Source organism: Crocodylus siamensis, chromosome 13 (genome assembly GCF_052110815.1).
Source record: "Crocodylus siamensis isolate JL-2025a chromosome 13, ASM5211081v1, whole genome shotgun sequence".
Taxonomy (NCBI): domain Eukaryota; kingdom Metazoa; phylum Chordata; order Crocodylia; family Crocodylidae; genus Crocodylus; species Crocodylus siamensis.
The window spans coordinates 16,717,345-16,736,016 of record NC_143407.1 but is presented as its reverse complement, the minus strand read 5'-3'; the positions used below and the strand labels follow the sequence as shown (position 1 = coordinate 16,736,016).

The window sequence follows — 18,672 nt, the reverse complement described above, 5'->3', positions numbered from 1 at the left end:
CCCAGACTGCACAGCTCAACTTGCATGTTTTCAGAGCAAACCTAGCACAGCAGCCTATGCTCCCAGTAGCTGAAAATTGAAGCTGAATAAATTCTGACTGGAAATAAAGTGCACATATTTACTGGGGAAGGAAACTAATCTTTGGAACAATTTAACTTAGGGATGCAACTGATTCCCCAACAGCTGTAATATAGAAATCAAACAAGCTTTTATAAAAGCTCCTCTTCCCCTGCCTGAGCTGCTGCTCTTCCTTCTGTTCCCTTTCCAATCTGCCATGTGTCACAGAGGCTGCCCATGTCACTTTTAACACTCATACAGCAAGCTATCCACTTCTATTGTATCTCAACTAAAAAACAATTGGTCTTTAGGCAGAATTTCACCTTGCAAGTCTTACAGTGTTTCACCTGTGGAAGTCCCATGTCACACAGCCGGCTGGCCTGCATGATCTTAAGAACTCTTCTGACCTTTACATCTATGAAACTGAGGTCTGATTAGTTTTGCTGGAGCAGAGTGATCCTCCTTTCAGGCTCTGTCACAGCTACTCTGAGAAGCTGGGGTCCACCCATCTGCTAGGGTTAGAACACTGGTTCTCAACCCTTCTTGTACCAGGACCCATCTGTAAACGTCAATGGCCAGTCCTGACCTAGTAAGGAGAAAACAGCTTTCTGACCCTACCAGTGCTCCTCACTCACAACCCGCAGCCCCCAGCTGGTACCACTCGCTCCCAACGCGGTACCCCGCCCCCCAGTATGCGGGGACTGGCACAGGCAAGAGCCACCTCCGCTCGGGGGCCACATCAAGCGACGCCGGCACAACTCCGCGGTGAGCGGAGGTGCGAGCGGCTCCCGACTGCGCCTGCGCAGCCCGGCGGGCTAGGCGGTGTGCCGCGTGTGGGGCCTCGCGCCCGACGCCGATTGGCCGGGGCTGCGGTTGGCGGCGGTTGGGGCGCTAGGGAGGGAGGTAGGGAGGCTCCGCCCGCCATGGATGAGCCGCTGCTGGCCGCGCCCATCAACCCCAACAACTTCCCGGCCAAGCTGTGGCGACTGGTGAACAGCCCGCGCTTCCGCTCCATCCGCTGGGACGCGCGTGGCGAGGGGCTCCTCATCGACCAGCCTCTCTTCGAGGCCGAGCTCCTGGGCGCGGGGCCGGGCGCGGGGCCCGGCGGCGACGGGGCGGCCGCCTGCGCCGAGCTCTTCAAGACGACCAACTTCACCAGCTTCATCCGGCAGCTCAACCTCTACGGCTTCCGCAAGGTGGTGTTGGGCCCGCCGGGCGGCTCCCCTCTAGCCCCGCCGGCCTCGGCCTCGCCCGCGGGGCCCCTGCACCACTTCCACAGCCCGCACTTCCGCCGCGACCGCCCCGACCTGCTGGTACACCTCAAGCGCCTCACGAGCGCCAACAAGGCCAAGCTGGCGGCCGGCCTGGAGGTGACGAGCCGCCCGCCCAACCGCTTCCAGCGCCTGCTCAGCACCTCGCTGCAGGGCGACACGCTGCTGCCGGCGCCGGGCAAGGCGGACAAGCCCGGTGAGGCGGGGCGGGGCATGAGGCTGGAGCCCTGCTTGCAGGAGCCCTTTGTGAGGACGGTGGGAGGGGTCCGATTCGCTGGCCTGGTCCAGGCACCCTCAGCGTGCAGTGTGCCACGCTGAAGAGGCCGAAGTGTCCCTCTCTCTGCACCTGAGCCCCTCCCTCACTTGACCTGCACTATCGTTAAACCGATTTTTCAGTGTACTTTCCCCATCTTGAAAATGTGCCTTTTCACCTTGTCTGAGTCAGGTAAGAGGCAAGGACTTCTTAGGATGACACCTTTTTTTGGCCTAGCTGCCTAATGGGGAGCAAGTTGGTTAAGCTTTCAAAACCTGTCAGTATCTCAGCTAGGCAGTTAGTCCAATAACAGATCTGACCCTCAGAAGCCCTCTCCTCTTGCATCTTTGTAAGACTACCATAACATAGGGTGCTTGTACACGTGCAGCAAGGCTACTCCAATGCACTGTAATTGCAGCATGTCAGAGCAGACTCAATTAATTGAGTCAGCTGGAGCATGGTAATTACTGCATCTAGCAGACCCCAGCATCACATATATCAGCATAGTCTGTGTTAGACGGGCTTTAGTTAGAGCACCCCCACCGCCATTTTTCAGCACAGGGATGCAGATACGCAAGACACTCTGGGTCGGGGTGGGCAATTATTTCAGGCAGAAGGCCGCTTACTGAGTTTTGGCAAGCCATAGAGGGCTGCATGACAGGCAGCCCAAAGCAGATAAATATTACTTTTCTAAATTTTTTAGGGGCCCTGTGGGCCAGATAGAATGGCCTGGCGGGCCACATCTGGCCCCTGGGCCGCATTTCCCCAACCCTGCTCTGGGTGGTTTAATTAGAGCAGCTTTTGGAGCCACAGTCAGGGGCATAATCCCAGCATAGTTTCACAGTGTCATAGTAGCTAGGGTCAGGAGGGACCTGAACAAATCATCTAGCCTGACCCCCTGCCACAGGCAGGAATGAATGCTGCGTTCACAAGATTAGTCTTAGTTACTCACCTTTCACAAAGCTGCACGCAACTTAAAACAAGGTATAGAGGTTATCACTTTCTGTTGTAGGTATAGCTATTGTTGCCAGCTGTCTCTTGTAAACCCACTGTGTCCTCTTTCAACTTATAGTGTAGTCACCATCCTTGGATGTGGTTTCTCTAGTGGTTCTAGTGTGCGGCTGTGCATTCCTGGAGTGCCGCTTTGTGCTTCTGCCAGGAAGCAAGAGACCTGTACCAACAATAAAGCCTAGAATGCCAGGCATAGAGTCCAGGTGGCATGTCCAGGTTCCCAGCATTCATAGTTAATTAAAAAAAATCCAAAGATGAAAATTGGTACCGTTTTTTCCATCTGAGGATTTTTGATAAAATATTTGGGCTGAGATTTCAAAGCTATCTAAAAGATTTGGCGTCTAATTCCCATTGTTTTTTCTCTTAGCTGACTTTGAGGTTTCAGCCTTGATTTTGGTACTGTCTTATAGGCCTGTGTGAAGCAGCTAGTACTCGCTTTGGATTCAGATTCGGCTGGTTTGAGGGACAGTGATTCAATTCAGTGATTCGAATCACTGTCCCGATTCGATTTGGCCGAATCTGATTTGGAGATTTGGTAGCCAGGCCCATTCCCTGCCCCTCTCCCAGCCCATCAACAGCTGTCCCAGCTCCCGGCCCTTGTTTTTAAAAAAAAAAAAAAAAAAGCCCTGGTGCTCACTCGGTGCTGCCGGGCAGAAGGCGATCCATGCTGTATGGGGGAGCTCTGCATGAGACCCCCAACCCCCTCCCTCACTCTCCCAGCCCCCCCACGGGTACCTCGCTTGGGCCAGCTCCAGCCCTTTAAGAAAAAAAAAACACCCCAGGACTCCCTGCTCCTGCCGGTAGGGAGCGATCTCTGCTGCCCCATGCCATGTGGGGGGCTCTGCAGGAGCCCTCGAAGCCCCAAGGCCACTGCAGGTGCAAAGAGTCCCAGGTCTTTTCTTGGCTGCTTTTTTTCTTAAGGGGCCGGAGCTGGCCTGGGCAGAACACCCATGGGAGGGCTGGGGGAGCAAGGGGAGGGGTTAGGGGGGCTCATGCAGAGCTCCACATGCAGCGTGGGGCAGTGGGAAGTAGCGGGGATCTCCCCCACCCTGCCCAGCAGCACCCGGTGAGAGCAGGAGCTTTTTTTTTTTTTGTTTAAAGTACTGAGATGGGGGTCCCCCCATGGTCCCCTCCCCTGCCCCTAGTACTTACCAGTTCAGTGTCAGTGTGGGACTGTCCACATCATCAAAGCTCTTCCAATCTTTTCCAAAAATTTGAAGAGCTTTGAATTGATTTGGACCTTTAAATTGGTCCGCTGATTCAATCTGGATTCAAAGATGCGGCCACCGAATCAGGGCGAATCTCCTCCAAATCGAATCACCACCTGAAGCTTTGTACTGTCCGACTGTCTTATATTACAGTCTGCTTTTTTGCATACTGTATGGTTTACCAAATTGCATTTTCCAAATAATTCGGATGTGGTTTGCTGACTTAATGTGCAAACTAATATCTAACTAATTTACAAATTGTGATAGAGCTGTTTTTGGTAGTAGTAGATTTATTTTTACAAGGAATATTGCATGACAAATATTTTAGGGCCAGCCATTATGCTTTCTTCATAAAGTTGAATCTAGTTTATGCATGGATTAGGAATTTAGGACTGAAATTGGCCCTCTAGGATCATTGAATCTAGTCTCCTACTCTCATAGAAAAGCCTGGCATGTAATCCCTTTAACTGAACAGACTATTTTGATTCTTTCTTTCTTTCTTTAGTGTCTATTTCATAACCATTTAATTCTAGTAAATTCTTTTTAATACAGGGCAGCTAACCATAGGACAATTTCATCGGTCTTTTCGGCGAGACAGTTTATCACCTTACTCATATGTATCTGCTTCATCCCACCACCCCAGCACTTTACCTTTAAAAGGCTTAGATCGGACTCCAATTCCTCCCAGAACATGGCAGAATTCCCTTGGGATGCTTCCAGGGCAGGTGGAGACTTCTTCAAATTTTTCAGAAAAAGGGGTTCCATTTTCTGTACTACAAAGGTTTCCAACAGAGGTTACATACACACTACAACCCAATGCTACTTCTGTCCATATTCAGCAAGGGCCTCAGGCAATGGTGACTTCTTCTCAGAAATACAGCAGCTACACACCTTCAGCCCAGTACTCTCAAGCCTACTATCCAACAGGTGAGAAATAGTTCTAGCATTTACCTTTCAAAAAGTTACTTAATGCATTTTTAGAACAGTGTACTTTGACATACATATACATACCTTAAAAGGGAGAGAGAACCTCCCAGCAAAGAAGGTGTTTCATGCTTATTCCTTCTTCTCTCTGTTCAAAATGCTGTATGTCCCATCAACATTTCCTAGAAAGGGTACAGGACAGAGAACAGGAATAACACTTTGGGTGAAGAATTTGATTGGGCTTATCTTCCCCATCTAAGAAAATGGAAATAATTCTGCTGACCTCCTTTTGAAATCTTAAGACAGAAAACATGAGTAGTGCTTTTTGTCTTTTGATCTCAAAGGAGGCAAGTAAAATTACTGGTATTATGCCAGTAGCTGACTCATGGAGAACCTTGGGCAGATGTTCCCATGGCTTCAGGGAGTCCCTGTTTGCAGATGTGTGTCATGGAAAGGGATGCATATTGCACTACTGGGCCATACCCTGAGGGGGTTCCCCAATTTGCAGTCGACCCACAGAGTTGGGCCTCAGGAGTGGCAGGGGCCTGACCCTGCAGAATACTGGGTAACTTCTGTGTTGCCTGGTGAAGCAGCTCAGCTGTACCTGGACATATCGTGGCATAGGTAATCCTGCTCCAAGGATGAACTCTGTTTCTAGCTTATAGCCCCTAAATCATTTTCTGTCAGATTGTTGTCTAGCTAATTGTTCCCTATTTAGTATTTGTGAAGTTGATTATTCCTACCTAAGTCATTATTCCTACCTAACTGAGGGGCAGGGGCTTGTCCTTACTTATTGCATTATATATATTTGCAGACCATGTCTCAAGATCATTTTGAATTCTAAACTTAACTTCCAGACAGCTTGCATTTCCTCTTAAGCTTTGCATAGTCTGCAAATTAAAATATACTCTCTATTCCATTATCCACAGCTATATTAAAAATATTGAATAGTACCAGATCCAAAATGGATTCATCCAGCTTGACAGTGAATCAGTGATTACTACTCTTTGAATATTGGTTTTTAGCTGGTTGTGTATCCACCTGGTTTTTTCAACATATTTTCTTGGCTTGCTGATAAGAATATCCAGTAAGACCATGTTAAAGGACCTTACTGAAGTTGAGACATACCACATCTTCTACTTGTTCTCTGTTCACAAAGCCTGTTATCCTGTCTTTGAAGAAAATTAGGTTGGTTCCACATGATTTCATCCTGGTTAACTTGTAGGTACTTATGGGATGTTTGGAAAATTTCTATCCCGAGAAAGAAACACTGGTTTGCAGCCACTTCTTTGTTTTCTTCGTTGTAGTCTCCCTTAGCATCACTGCATTTGGTCAAAGTAGCTGGAATTTATATATGCACATTTAGACACGTGCTAAATGTCCAGGATCTCATCTGGTGCAATTCTCTCATCGTCATGGAAACTCTTCCCACAAGGGCCTTTCTTCAGCTTTGGGAAAAATCAAATCTGTCATATTGACTAGATATGGGAAAATTCAGAACCATATTTGATCACTGTGATTAGCACAGCCTAGGATGTTTGGGGTAACACTATATCCTCCAGAAGCATTTCTTCTTGATTCAGCTTTGCACAGAGTGATTTGATGGAAGGACCAACCATACCGGCCAATGCCAATCCAATACCTGATGTTTAATAGTAATGCAGTAATTTTTACATTTGTTTTACATTTAACACACACACACACACACACACACACACACACACACACACACACACACACACACACACACACACACACGGTTTTAGTTGAAACATCACCATTTCTAAACATGGGGATGCTGATACAGATGTGACAGCACTTAAATTAGAGTGGCTTTCAGAGCCACTCTAATTAAAGTGCTGCCTGCCCCCGCTCCTGAAGCACGTGTAAAAATGTTGTAGCAGGTGGTGCTAGCCTAGCATTGCCCGTGACTGGCTGTGTGGAGCCCCTCAGCCCATGTTCTTCCATGTGATTCCCTTAAACTATGGCCCACAGGCAGCTGCTTGAGCCTGCCCAGTAGGGCTGAGGGGGAGGGTGTGAGCCTTCCTGGCTGCCCAGGTCTGGGTGGTCTCTGGGCCAGGCTCCCCACTCTCCTCCCTCTGCCCAGGGCAGAGCCACGGAGCCATTCTAGACCTGGAAAAACCGAGCCACTCCTTCCCCGCAGTCATACCCGAGGTCCTGGGAGCTGGACTCCAGTGAGGGAAGGGCCCCTTCTGGAGCTGCTTCGGTCCCTGCCAGGCTCTGCCCCTAGACCCTGAGGGGTGTGGATCCTTGGGCACTGCAGGTTGAGTCATGCTGGGCCTGGCCAGGCAGCTACATCCACCCCTCCCTGCTCCTTTGCAGCATTCGGCACCTTTTACAGTGCCTGCCTTGGCTGCAGTCTACACTGTCTCAGCACCTGGGATATCACAGCAGCTGCTCCAGCTCTACTCCAGCCCAGATCACTGGTGGGAATGGGGATGTATCTGGGGTTACCCCAGCTCATGGGAGGGAACCTAGGCGTACGGGGCCCTGGCCAGAAGGCATAATTATTGGAAAACTTTATCAGCTACAGTGGCCAAAAAAAAAAGCTGATAGCTGATAATATTATTTCCTTTTTATAAGTGCTGATCAGATAAGCAACTAATATATCAGTGGCAGGCAAGGTTCTTTGGGTAGACATGATATCTTTTATTAGACCAACTGAGTATAGGCACCCCCTACTTAACGCTGTTTCACTTAGCACTATTTCACTATACTTCTCACTTTAAATTGATACCTGATTTCACTTAGCGCTCAGCAAGTTTTGTTATAATGCTTGTGGTCACCATCTTGGGTCATTAAAAACAATTGCAGTCACCATTTTGGGTCATCAAATACTTTTGGTTTCACTTAACGGTCAGTTTTTCAGGAACCAATTAAGAGTGCTAAGCGGGGGTTGCCTGTAGTTGGGGAAAAAAAAGTTCTTGGCAAGCTTTCAGGCCCAGTCACTCTTCATCAGGCATAGGGAGACTCCATATGTCTGACGAAGGGTGACTTGCTAAGAACTTTTTTCCAGCTACTCAGTTGGTTTAATAAAAGATATCACATCTACCCAAAAAACCTTGTCTGCCTATGTCCTTAGACCAACACAGCTACAACTGAAAACCTGATGTATCGGTGCACCTCTAATGTTTACCCAGTCACATTCCCAAAAAACAGCTTTATGAACTGGTGCTATCTTCTTCGATTTCTTGGGAGGTGGCAACTGTGTGTGCAGCCACTGCTTGCTGTGCTGTTTCAGTCTCACGATTGAAGTGCTGTGAACCCATGTCTCATCCTAAGCTGCAGTCCTGCTCTGGAATTTTTGGGGGTTTTCTTAAAAGCATCCTGGAAATAGTAGATCATGCTATCTTCTGATTAGGGGCACACTGATAAAGATTTTCTTGGCTGATACCAATAGCTGATTATTAACCAGGCATATCAGCAAATATGGATCTGATAGCTGATTTATAGAAATGCAGCCCGGCAGCTGCTTGGAGATCAGTGCCCTGTTGGTAAGTCTTTGGAGGGGAAGGGGCATGGGGAGGCCAGATCGAGGCCCCCACAGTGAGGGAGGGAGTGGGGCAGGGGCCAGGTGCTGCCCGGCCAGGGAGATGAATAGGACCCTGAGGCCAGGTGCGGGATGGAGCCATGGGCAGCTTGTCCAAGGGGTGTGGGAAGGTGGTGGGGTAGCTCCCTGTTTCTGTGTGCAATCCTGGGGGAGGCATGGGGGGCATGTGCCCTCTTGGATTTGTGTGCGGAGTGGAGGAGCCCTGCTGCTAACTGAGAGCCAGGGGCTATGCCAGCCTCTTCCTGGTGGCGGGGCTGTGCTCAGAGCTGGCGGGAGCAGGGCAGGCAGTAGTGGCATCAGTGCTAGGAAAGGGGGCTACAGGTAATTTTGGGGTGGCTATAGTCCCCCAAGCCACACCCCCAGTGCTGCCCCTGCTCAGGGCACTCTGCTCTGCTGCCTTCCCCTCAGGAGCCCCCTGATGTGGAACAGGCACGGGACATGTGGCTAGTGCAGGGCTTCTGAGGTGAAGGCAGGACAGCAGAGTATCGCAAGCAGAGGTGGTGCTAGGAGATGTCTTAGGGGGGCTACAGCCAGCCCATAATTCCCCCTAGTCCCCCTATCCAGCACTGCCACTGCATACCCCACTCCTGCCAGCTCCCAACCCAGCTCTGGCCCAGTCTCCTCACTGGGAAGAATCTGGCTTAGCCCCTGCCCCCTAGGTGACAACGGGCAGCACTCCTCCACCCCACACACAAATCTTGGGGGGGGGGGACATGCCCCCCATGCCTCCCCTGGGGGTGTGTGCAGTGGCAGGGAACTGCCCCCCTCCTCGCTCCTCTGTGCCCCCAAGTTGTCCCTGGCTCTGTCCCGCTCCCAGCCCTGGGGTTGCATTCACTGCTCTGGCTGGGCAGTGTCTGCCCCTGCCCTACTCTGTCACTGCAGGGGCTTTGATCTGCACCTTCTATAACCCCTTTCCTCCCCCATGCCCCTTCCCCCTCACAAACTTACTGGCAGGATGCTGCTCTCCAAGCTGCCACACTGCATTCCTGGCCACATGTATGCTGTGGCTCTGAACATGCATACAACATTTATTGGTGACATTATCAGCTACACAGGCTAAAAAAGCCAATTATTGATAATGTTGATTTTCCTTTTTATTGGTGCCAATCCAGTATGTGACCGATATATCAGTGCACCTCTACTTCTGATCACTGCTCATTGAAGACACTCCCCTTGCTTATACCTTTCTCATGCCCAAGTCTTTATTGAGAATGGTATGCAGTGACTCAGTGCCGATGCCTAACTTCCAAGTCCGTGTGCCAGATTTTTGATTTTGTCATTTATTGCTATCTTACGAACTACATTTTACGGACTACTTGTGGCCTCTGTGGGGCGTCCTGGCTTTGGCTTATCCTCAGGGCTATTTCTCTTTTACTTTAATTCATCTGCTCATTTATTTATTTTTACCTTAGCATGTGGAGGGACTTCTTCCTGCAGTATTGCTACCATGTTCTTATGAAATTCCTTTGAGATTGAGTCTTGCTTCTGGAGGTACTTGGTTACCATTCTGGTTTCATTCTTCTCCAATTTTTAAATTTTCAGTGACTGAGTAACTTTGACACATGTTTGTGCAAGTTCTGCACACATTTAAAAAAATGGCTGCTGAAAAATAAATGTATCAAAATATCAATATATTTGATTTGTGAAATTTCTTATATTCTAGATAGGTCAGGATAGATGCTTTCCAAAAAAAAACAGGTAGAAATCTATTACCTGGAAGCTGGTAACCCAGGTTCCTCTTTCTCAAGAAAGGTTTGAATCTGTATCTCCGATTTTCCAGCACAGTGCTCTCATCACCACACCATAGGAGATGTTAGCTGGCTCATTCTCTCATTTTTGAAGCTGGCCTCCTGAACAGCCAGGAGAGGGAGATCTGGGACCAGGAGGAAGAGAACAAACCAGAGGGTATGTGGCTCTGTAAGATGGATGCTGTTCTGAAAGTGAGCAGGGCCTTGGGCAGAAACTTTTCACAGCTTCCATTCAAACAACTGGAGAAAGGTTTGGACAATGTTTAATCTGTGACATGCTGGTTAGAGTGAGCAGGGTCTTAGGAAGTTGGAGAGAAATGCATTCAAACCCCTTCTGGGCAAGGATTGTGCCTTGAATCTGCATCTTCTGCTTTCTGGGTGAGTGCCCTAACTATTTATCTGTTTTGCTAAAGATGGGGATGTCCTTTTCCTTGTTTTTTTCCAGAATGTTTGCTCAGGTACACATATACATACCTGGGAAGAATGTGACCTACTTCACGTGCCATCCACATATGTACACTTTTGTGTCAACACTACAGCAGTAACAATCACAAACTAAGTACTCAAAAATACCAATTACATGGTAGAAAACCCACACTATATGTGCAGGTAAAGGTGTGATGGGATCTAATGCTCAATTTGCACAATTGTACCTCCTGCCATGCTAGGCCCTATGCTTGTTCTTTCCCCCAGTTTTTTGGAATTTCACATGTCTTCCATGAGTTCTCGGAGATCATCGCTAATGGCTCTAAATTTGCTTCAACAAATTCCCCAAGTATTGTAGATTTTAAAATTAGCAAGGCCTAATAAAATCCAATCTCTTTCTTGCCTCCACATTGGTGAAGTACTCTCTAACTGTTTTGTCCTTATTTGAATCTGAGCACTTACTGTATTGCCACTGATTACATTAGGCACATGATCATAGTTGACCTTTTTGGTGAAGACAAAAGGAAAAAAAAAAAAAGACATTAAACACTTGTGCCTTCTAATCATTATTGGTTATCTTTCCTTGCTGAGCTTTTTCAACCCTGAGTGCCTTCCTTCACCTGTAGAAGTGGTAAAACTGCTTCAAAGAAATACCAACTTTTCTCTGAAAAAAATTGCCTAGTTAGGAGTAACTTAAAAGACAAACATCTCGCCCAGCCTGAAAACACGCCATTGTTCTGTAAATTTAGCTCCTTTGTATAAAAGGATGCATTAGAGACTACGGGAAATGTAAGCTACTCTTTACATCTCTGCTACTTCACCAATGTGGAGTTGAGAGCTTATGTTACCATCAATGAAATAGCTGACAGCTTTTTCAGGGAAAAAAACTTACTGCTCTTCTGTAATACAGGGCTGTATGGTCCAACTTCTGAGTGGTTGGGAGCTGTACACCACACAGACTACATTCTGTGCAGGCCACATGGGACTTTTCCAGCTGCATGGGTGGTGCAAGCAGGACAGGCTCCTGTGCCATTGCCACATGGGTAGTGCAGGCAGTACCCTCTTCCACAACTTTACTGGCTACCTCAGGCCGTGTGTTAACCCCTCATCGTCCAGATGCAACCTGTGGGTCACTAACTGGACAGCCTTGCTATAAAACATGTCATAGCTTGCTCCTTTCACTTTTGGAGGAACCTAATTGATATACAGTCTTAGGTGCTTATGAAATCTTTATTCCAGTGTTCTCCAAGTGCTTTTATCTTTTAAGTTATCCACTATTGTTTCTTCTGCACACTGTAAGGAGATACTTTCTTAACAAATCCACTATTCTCTATTTCCTATGATTGTAGAAAGAATGCATATGGGATTAGATAATTTGTACAATAGTATTTTAACCATGTAATGTAGATGTAGCCTTCAATGAGGAGGAAAAAGTTACACTTGGTTAGCCATAAATGAAGCATTTAGGACTGATCGAGAACCAGACTCATGGGTCCAGTTCCACTGAAAAACCCCACTGTATAGATACATAGCTTCTTAATAAACAGACTTACTGCTTTGTGTACATTTATATCTGTTGACTTTAGAGATGAATCAAGATTTTACTGCTTATTATCCTGGGAAAGCCAACATAATTAAAAGGTTAGACTAGATTCTATACTCTCTTTCACAGCAAATCCAGAGAAATTTATCTAGTTCCAAGTGGTTATGCTTGTGTAAACCCTTTGAAAGTAACTTGTATCTGAATAAAACTTATTGTTAGTGAAGAATAAGAAGATCCAGAAATCCAGTTTGCCTTCTGAACCACACGTATCCCTGGTATAGACACTAGTGTAGTTTTACTAAGGATGACTCCGACCCTTGGAATTTGTGGGGCTGGTTATCTATAAATGATATTTACTTGTAAACTAAGCACATTTGATAGTCATTGAGAAACAATAAAGTAGAATCCATTGTACCTCACTTGTAAATAATTTTTTCAGAGTAGAGCTACACTTCAGTACACTACTTATGTAGATTTATTTCTAATGGAATATTTATCTTAGGCTTCTTTCTTGGGCCAAACTTTAGCCTGTATTATGGGGTCTTCTTCTAGTCAAATTATTCACTAAAAATGTTAATACCAAAAGCAATGGATTCTGGATATCTGAAATATACTGAATAAGCATTATTTGAGATGACAGAAGTGATTCTTAAATCCCTTAGGGGAGTAATGCTGTATTTATGGAAGAGAGGTTGCAGCACCAATATTGATCTGTCCAGTCAGGGTAGAAGGTAGGGTAGATATGAACTTTTATAGACTAATGTATAGTCTGGGCAGGACCTAGAATCAGTACAAAGATTCTAGAAATTTGATAACTTCTCTGGTTGGATTATTTTCAGCTGTATTACAGTGCTGCTCACCAACTACCCACATAGATCCTCTGAGTGGTTGTGCTAGTCCTACAGCTTCTACCTATACCCACTGCAGCTATTTCCAGGTTAGTGCACTAAGCTAAAATAAAATAGTGCTGTGTGGCTATGGGGAGGAGGGCTAAGGAATCCAAAATGGATATACTTGAGTTAGTGAAATTAACTTGACTATAAAAATGCCTGCAACAACAGCAGAATGTAAATATGAAGTTTTTCTTCCTAGTCCTCAAATAAACATATCAAATGTTCCAGTTAATGACCTTCTTGCTCTGAATCAGGTAACTGCAATATAAAAGAAAAGCTGACTTCTCCAGGGTTATCATTTTGTGAGAGTGACTCTTAGGGCATTGTCACATGTTGCACTTTGAACTCCTCAAATGTTGGTCTGTGTTAGTGCTAGCTTGAGTTTGGAGCAGTCACACCTGGAGGCAGAGGTGGGTAAAATACAGCTTGCAGGCCAGGTCCGGCCTGTGGAGAGACTTTGTCCAGCCTCTGGAGGGTCCCTCATTCTCACCTGGCCCAGGCACCATCCAACCTATGGTGCATCCTGCCACCCCTGGGTGTGCAGTGGGCTGAGGTAGCTCCACAGCTAGATTCCCATTTCTTGGTAACCCTGGCAGTGGCGGCTCCTTCAAGCTTCCATTGGCCCCGTCCCCATGGAGACCAGCAAGGACCCATGTGGGCAGGGCTCAAGCCCTGGGCTCAGCTCATAGCCTCAGCCTTGGCCTGCCCCATGTGGACTCGGGGACCTGGAGGTGGCAGCAGTGGCAGAGGAGCTGCAGGGCAGCCCCGGTGCAGGCTCTGGGTCACACTTTTTTTTCCCACTGCCGCCACTCATCATGGACAGGGAAGGTGAGTCTGGAGCGGGTTCTGCAGGGACTCCAACCTCCTGCATGGGGTGGGCTAGGGCTAGGGCTGTGCACTCAGTCTGGGACCTGGGCCCTGGCCACACAGGTCTCGGCAGGTGTCTATGGGGCTGGGGCTGGTGGTAGCAGCAGTGGAAAGGAGCTGCTGCCTGATCCGGCCCTCAAGCAGGCAGGGTCCATGCCCCAGGCTGGATTTGGAAGCATCTGAAGCCTGAGGCAAAGGTGGAGGATGCTTCCTGGTAGCAGGGCCACATACGGGTCTTGAATGACTTATGGATTTGGAATTGATTTGGCTTATTTGACTTTGGACATGAACATTTTTCCTAAAAAAACAAAACAAAACAAAAAACCATGGTTCTAGCCCAGCTTGCGATGGGGGTCAGGGTCCCTGCAGCATCTGCTCTGGACTCACCTGTCCTGGCCATGATGACTGGTGATGGTGGGAAAAAGTGGAACCCAGAGCCCACACCAGGACTGCCCTGTGGCTCCTTCCCGCTGATTCTGCCACTACTGCCACACCAGCTCACCCACTCCCATACCTGCTCCCTGCCCTGCCACAGCCCCCATCTCATGTACAGAGGTTTGGGGTACTGTTGCATGGAGTGGGGTGGCTACCCAGCCCACAACAGCTCCCCAAAACTCCCTATGTGGCCTGTGAGCCCAGATAATGGCTCAAAATCTCTGGCTGTTCCCAATCAGCTGTGATTGACCACTAGAGGGGTGGCAAGCAGGGACTGGACTAGAAATTGTATAGCAGTGAGTTAATTCTTATTAGAGAGTTGGTGACTCAAGATAGTGGGGAGGGGTGAGAGATGTATGCGGGGGCAGGAACATGAAGCTGTGAGGTGGAAAGTTAATGGGATGGTGGTGGGTAATGAAATGGAAGGTGGAAAGGAAATGTAGATGGGGGTGTGAAATGAAGAGAGCCACTGAAGGATAAAATAAAAAGAAGTAGGAAAAAAAATTAAAAAGAAATAAAGAAATACATAAGGTCTCATGTTTCAATAAACTGGGATTGGGATTGGGATTGGTCATACTTTTCAGGGTAGCTGGGAGCAGTGAGGGAAGGTGCTTTTCGGGGAGCTAGTGCCACTGCCCCAGGAAAGAAGCTCCAGGTCATGGAACTTCATCTATCTCCCTACCTAGTTTCAGGTGTTAATGTGTGGACAATCCAGAGATTAAGAGCTCTAGGAGCCACCTAAAATTAAAGTGTAAGGGCCTTGTTATAAGCTAATTTTAGATAGTTCCTGGAGCTCTTAGCCCCTGGATTATCTACACATTAACACCTGAAACTAGCTTTAAACGCACTTTAGGTGGCTTACAGTTATGCCATTCCAGGGCAGGTTTATCTCTTATCTGTATGATCCAGCTCATGTTAAAGTTAGACAAGCTTTCAAATGCAAGATATTCTTCATCAGGTTTTGTCTGTTAACCACTTTACTCTTTACGGCCCGTTTTTTCAGGACTCATGCTCCGAGAAGAAGAATGTCTTGCTTTGAAAGCTTGTCTAGCTATCCCAACTATGCAGTTGGTCCAGTAAAAAATATCGCCCTCAGAAATTATTGCCTCTTATTTAATTTCTGAGCCATCATGGCTACATCATTACTCTTATACTACCGGAACATTATGGTTTCAAATTCTCATCCTGGGAGTTGGAGGAATGGGACACTGTGGTTCCTGTATTGGGTTGGAGACCTCAGATGGAAATGGGAAACTTACAGTGGAAAAGCCTCATTCTTTTCACCTCCTCTTGTTACAGCTGCTCTGGCAGTTAATTCAGAGATATCCTCAGTGCAATTTCAGCTGCTATTTTTAGAGCAGTTGCAAGTCTACCTTTATATATTGGCATATAATTATTTTTAATGCCACCATTGGTCTTTGGTGCCAGCATTGTTCTGAGGAGCCAAAACAAGAAAGAAATCATGAGTATAGTAATGACTCAGCTAAAGAAGGAAAAGATGGACAGTCTCTGCTGTGCTCTGTGGTTCTCAGAGCCTGTGAGTCCTAAAAAAACCCCAGCACTAAGAATTTTAAATATTCCTACAGTGTTATGTATATTATCCTTATTACAGTTCACTGTATTTGTTTCCACAGAATCCTCCAATGCAGTCATCATATCCAGTTGAATTTTTGCCATCTAACTGGCCATGCAGTATGTCTGATGAAAACAAGAAGACAGAAGTAAACTTAGAGGCTGTCTTTCAGATTGTAGATGAGATGCATTCTTCTCCCAAATTGGAGATGGTGAAGGTGGAACCTGTGGAGAACCAATGTTCAACCCCACAGCCTAACAAAAGCCAACGGCTTCTAGCTACTCCTGAAAATAGTGATTTACCTTCCTCAAATCAGGCCAGTGAGCTGGAGCCTCTTACTCCTGTAGGTTCAGATATTACGTCATTTGTGGTGGGAGCAGACCAAGCAATGGCCTGTTCTCTGCCACAGTCTCCTGAGTTTATTTACACTATACATGCCACTGAGTCTCTAGAGACTGCTGCTACACAAATGGTGCAGGAACCTGCAGCCACACAGGAAGCGCATGCAAAACTGAAAGAACAGCTGAGCCATGCTTCGACTCAGTCTTCAGTGGTGTTTGTTCATGAGGGAGTGCCATTCAATCTACAGCAGGTAAGCAGTGTAGAACTAAAATAACAGCATACAGCAGGGATGTCAAATTCATCAGGTTCCACTGGCTGGATGGATGGCACAGGGTCAATTCATGGGCCAGATTGGGCCTGCACACCAACCTTGGCATGCAAGGCCTGTCTGGTGCATTCTCCCTCAACCGCATGCACCATGTGTAGTGCATGCCAGCCCTGGTTCCATAAACTGCAGCCCACACCCACCCTGCAAGGTGCATGCAGGGTCAATCCAGCACACAGCATGTAGCATGTGGATTTACTCCAAGACCCATTAGCAGCACTACAGGCCGGATCTTTGACAACCCTGCTATACAGTATATTTTGCTGTGATAACCACACTGTAGCAGGGCTTACAAGTTCTCATCCCTGCACCTCTCCCCCTCCCCCCCCCCCCCACGGAATCATAGAAAATTAGAATTGGAAGGCACCTAAGGAGGTCAAAGCAGGGCCATCCCCAACTAAATCATCCCAGCCAAGGCTTTGTCTAGCTGGGTCTTAAAAATCTCCCAGAAGGGAGAATCTACCACCCTTCTGGGCAGGCTGTTCTGGTGTTTTACTACCCTCCTAGTGAGAAAATTCTTCCTAATAGCCAACCTAAATTTCCCTTGCTGCAATTTGAGACTGTTGCTCCTTATTCTGTCATCTGCCACCACTCAGAACAGTCTATCTCCATCCTTTTTCAACACCCCCCTCCCCACCCTTCAGGTAGTTGAAGGCTGCTATTAAATCCCCTCCATCTTTTGTTCTCAGGACTAAATAAGCCCAGTTCCCTAAGCCTCTTCTCATAAGTCAAGCCCCAGCCCCCTCACTATTTACATTGCCCTGTGCTAGATTCTCCCCAATTTGTCCACATCCTTTCTGTAGTGGGGACCCCAAAACCGAACACAGTACTCCAGATGTGGCCTCACCAGTGCTGAATAGAGAGGAATAATCACTTCCCTTGACTTGCTAGCAACACACCTACCAAAGCAGCCCAGTATGCCATTAGCCTTCTTGGCAACAAGGGCACACTGTTGGCTCGTATTCAGCTTATTGTCCACTGTAATCCCCAGGTTCTTTTCTACAGAGCTGCTGCCTAACCAGTCAGCCCCCAGCCTGTGCTGGTGGATGGGATTGTTCCACCCTAAGTGCAGAACTTTGCACTTGTCCTTGTTGAACCTTGTGAGATTTCTTTTGGCCCAATCATCCAATTTGTCTAGGTCACTCTGAATCCTAGCCCTCGAGCCCGATGCGTCAGCCACTATACACACACACCTTTGTTGTGTAATTTGCTAACAATTAGGGCGCCTAAATCCTAGCCTTATTTATGGTTTATATTTGGTCAAAAGTGCATTGTACCTTATGAACACTCAGACTGTTGTTCAGTATGCTATAACAGAACCAGAGCTCTGGTATAGTCAAGGTTAAGAGCTTCCATTTCCTTCAAGTCCCAAACTGGAAAAATGAAACTGGAGATATGGCTGTTGAGAGTCTCATGGGAAAGCAACAAGGCTGCTGTCATGGTGGGGGTCTGCTACAGACTACCAGACCAGGAGGAAGTGGTGGATGAGGCTTTCTTCAAACAGCCAGCAGAAGTTTCCCAATCACAGGCCCTGGTTCTCATGGGGCATTTCATTCTCCCTGACATCTGCTGGGAGGGCAATACAGCAGTGTGCAGGCAATCTAGGATATTTTTGGAGAATATTGGGGACAACTTCTTTGTGCAAGTGCTGGAGTGGCCAACTAGGGGTTGTGCTTTTCTTGACCTGCTGCTCACAAACAGGAAATAATTGGTGGGGGATGTAGACGTGGATGGCAGCTTGGGCAGCAGTGGCCATGAGATGATAGAGCTTAGGATCCTGAGGAAAGGAGGGATGAAGAGCAGCAGAGTAAGGACCCTGGACTTTAGAAAAGCCAACTTCAACTCACTCAGGGAATTCATGGGCAGGATCCCCTGGGAAGCCAGTTTGAAGGGGAGAGGAATCCAGGAGAGCTGGTACACTTCAAAGAAGCCTTACTAAGAGTGAAGGAACAAACCATCCCAATGTGCAGGAAGACTAGCAAGTATGGCAGAAGACCAGCTTGGCTTAGCAGGGAACTCTTCAGTAAACTAAATCACAAAAAGGAAGCTTATAAGAAGTGGAAATGTGGACAGATAACTAGGAAAGAATATATGACCATTGCTTGGGCATGCAGGGATGAAGTCAGGAAGGCCAAAGCACAATTGGAGTTGCAGTTAGCAAGGGATGTGGAGGGTAACAAGAAGGGTTTCTACTAGTATGTTGTTAGCAAAAGGAGGATCAGGGA

General features: G+C 47.2%; 1 protein-coding gene across 2 annotated transcripts in view; it reads left to right on the top strand.

Moving 5' to 3' along the window:
* Positions 1-980: 980 nt before the first annotated feature.
* Positions 981-18,672, top strand: part of HSF5 (heat shock transcription factor 5) — a 31,918-nt gene continuing 14,226 nt past the window's right edge. For both annotated transcript variants that reach the window (XM_090025823.1, XM_090025822.1), the window contains exons 1-4: positions 981-1,524; positions 4,353-4,727; positions 12,852-12,949; positions 15,842-16,372. In XM_090025823.1, coding sequence (XP_089881949.1) covers positions 981-1,524; positions 4,353-4,727; positions 12,852-12,949; positions 15,842-16,372 — 1,548 coding nt within the window. The remainder of the gene's footprint in view (positions 1,525-4,352; positions 4,728-12,851; positions 12,950-15,841; positions 16,373-18,672) is intronic.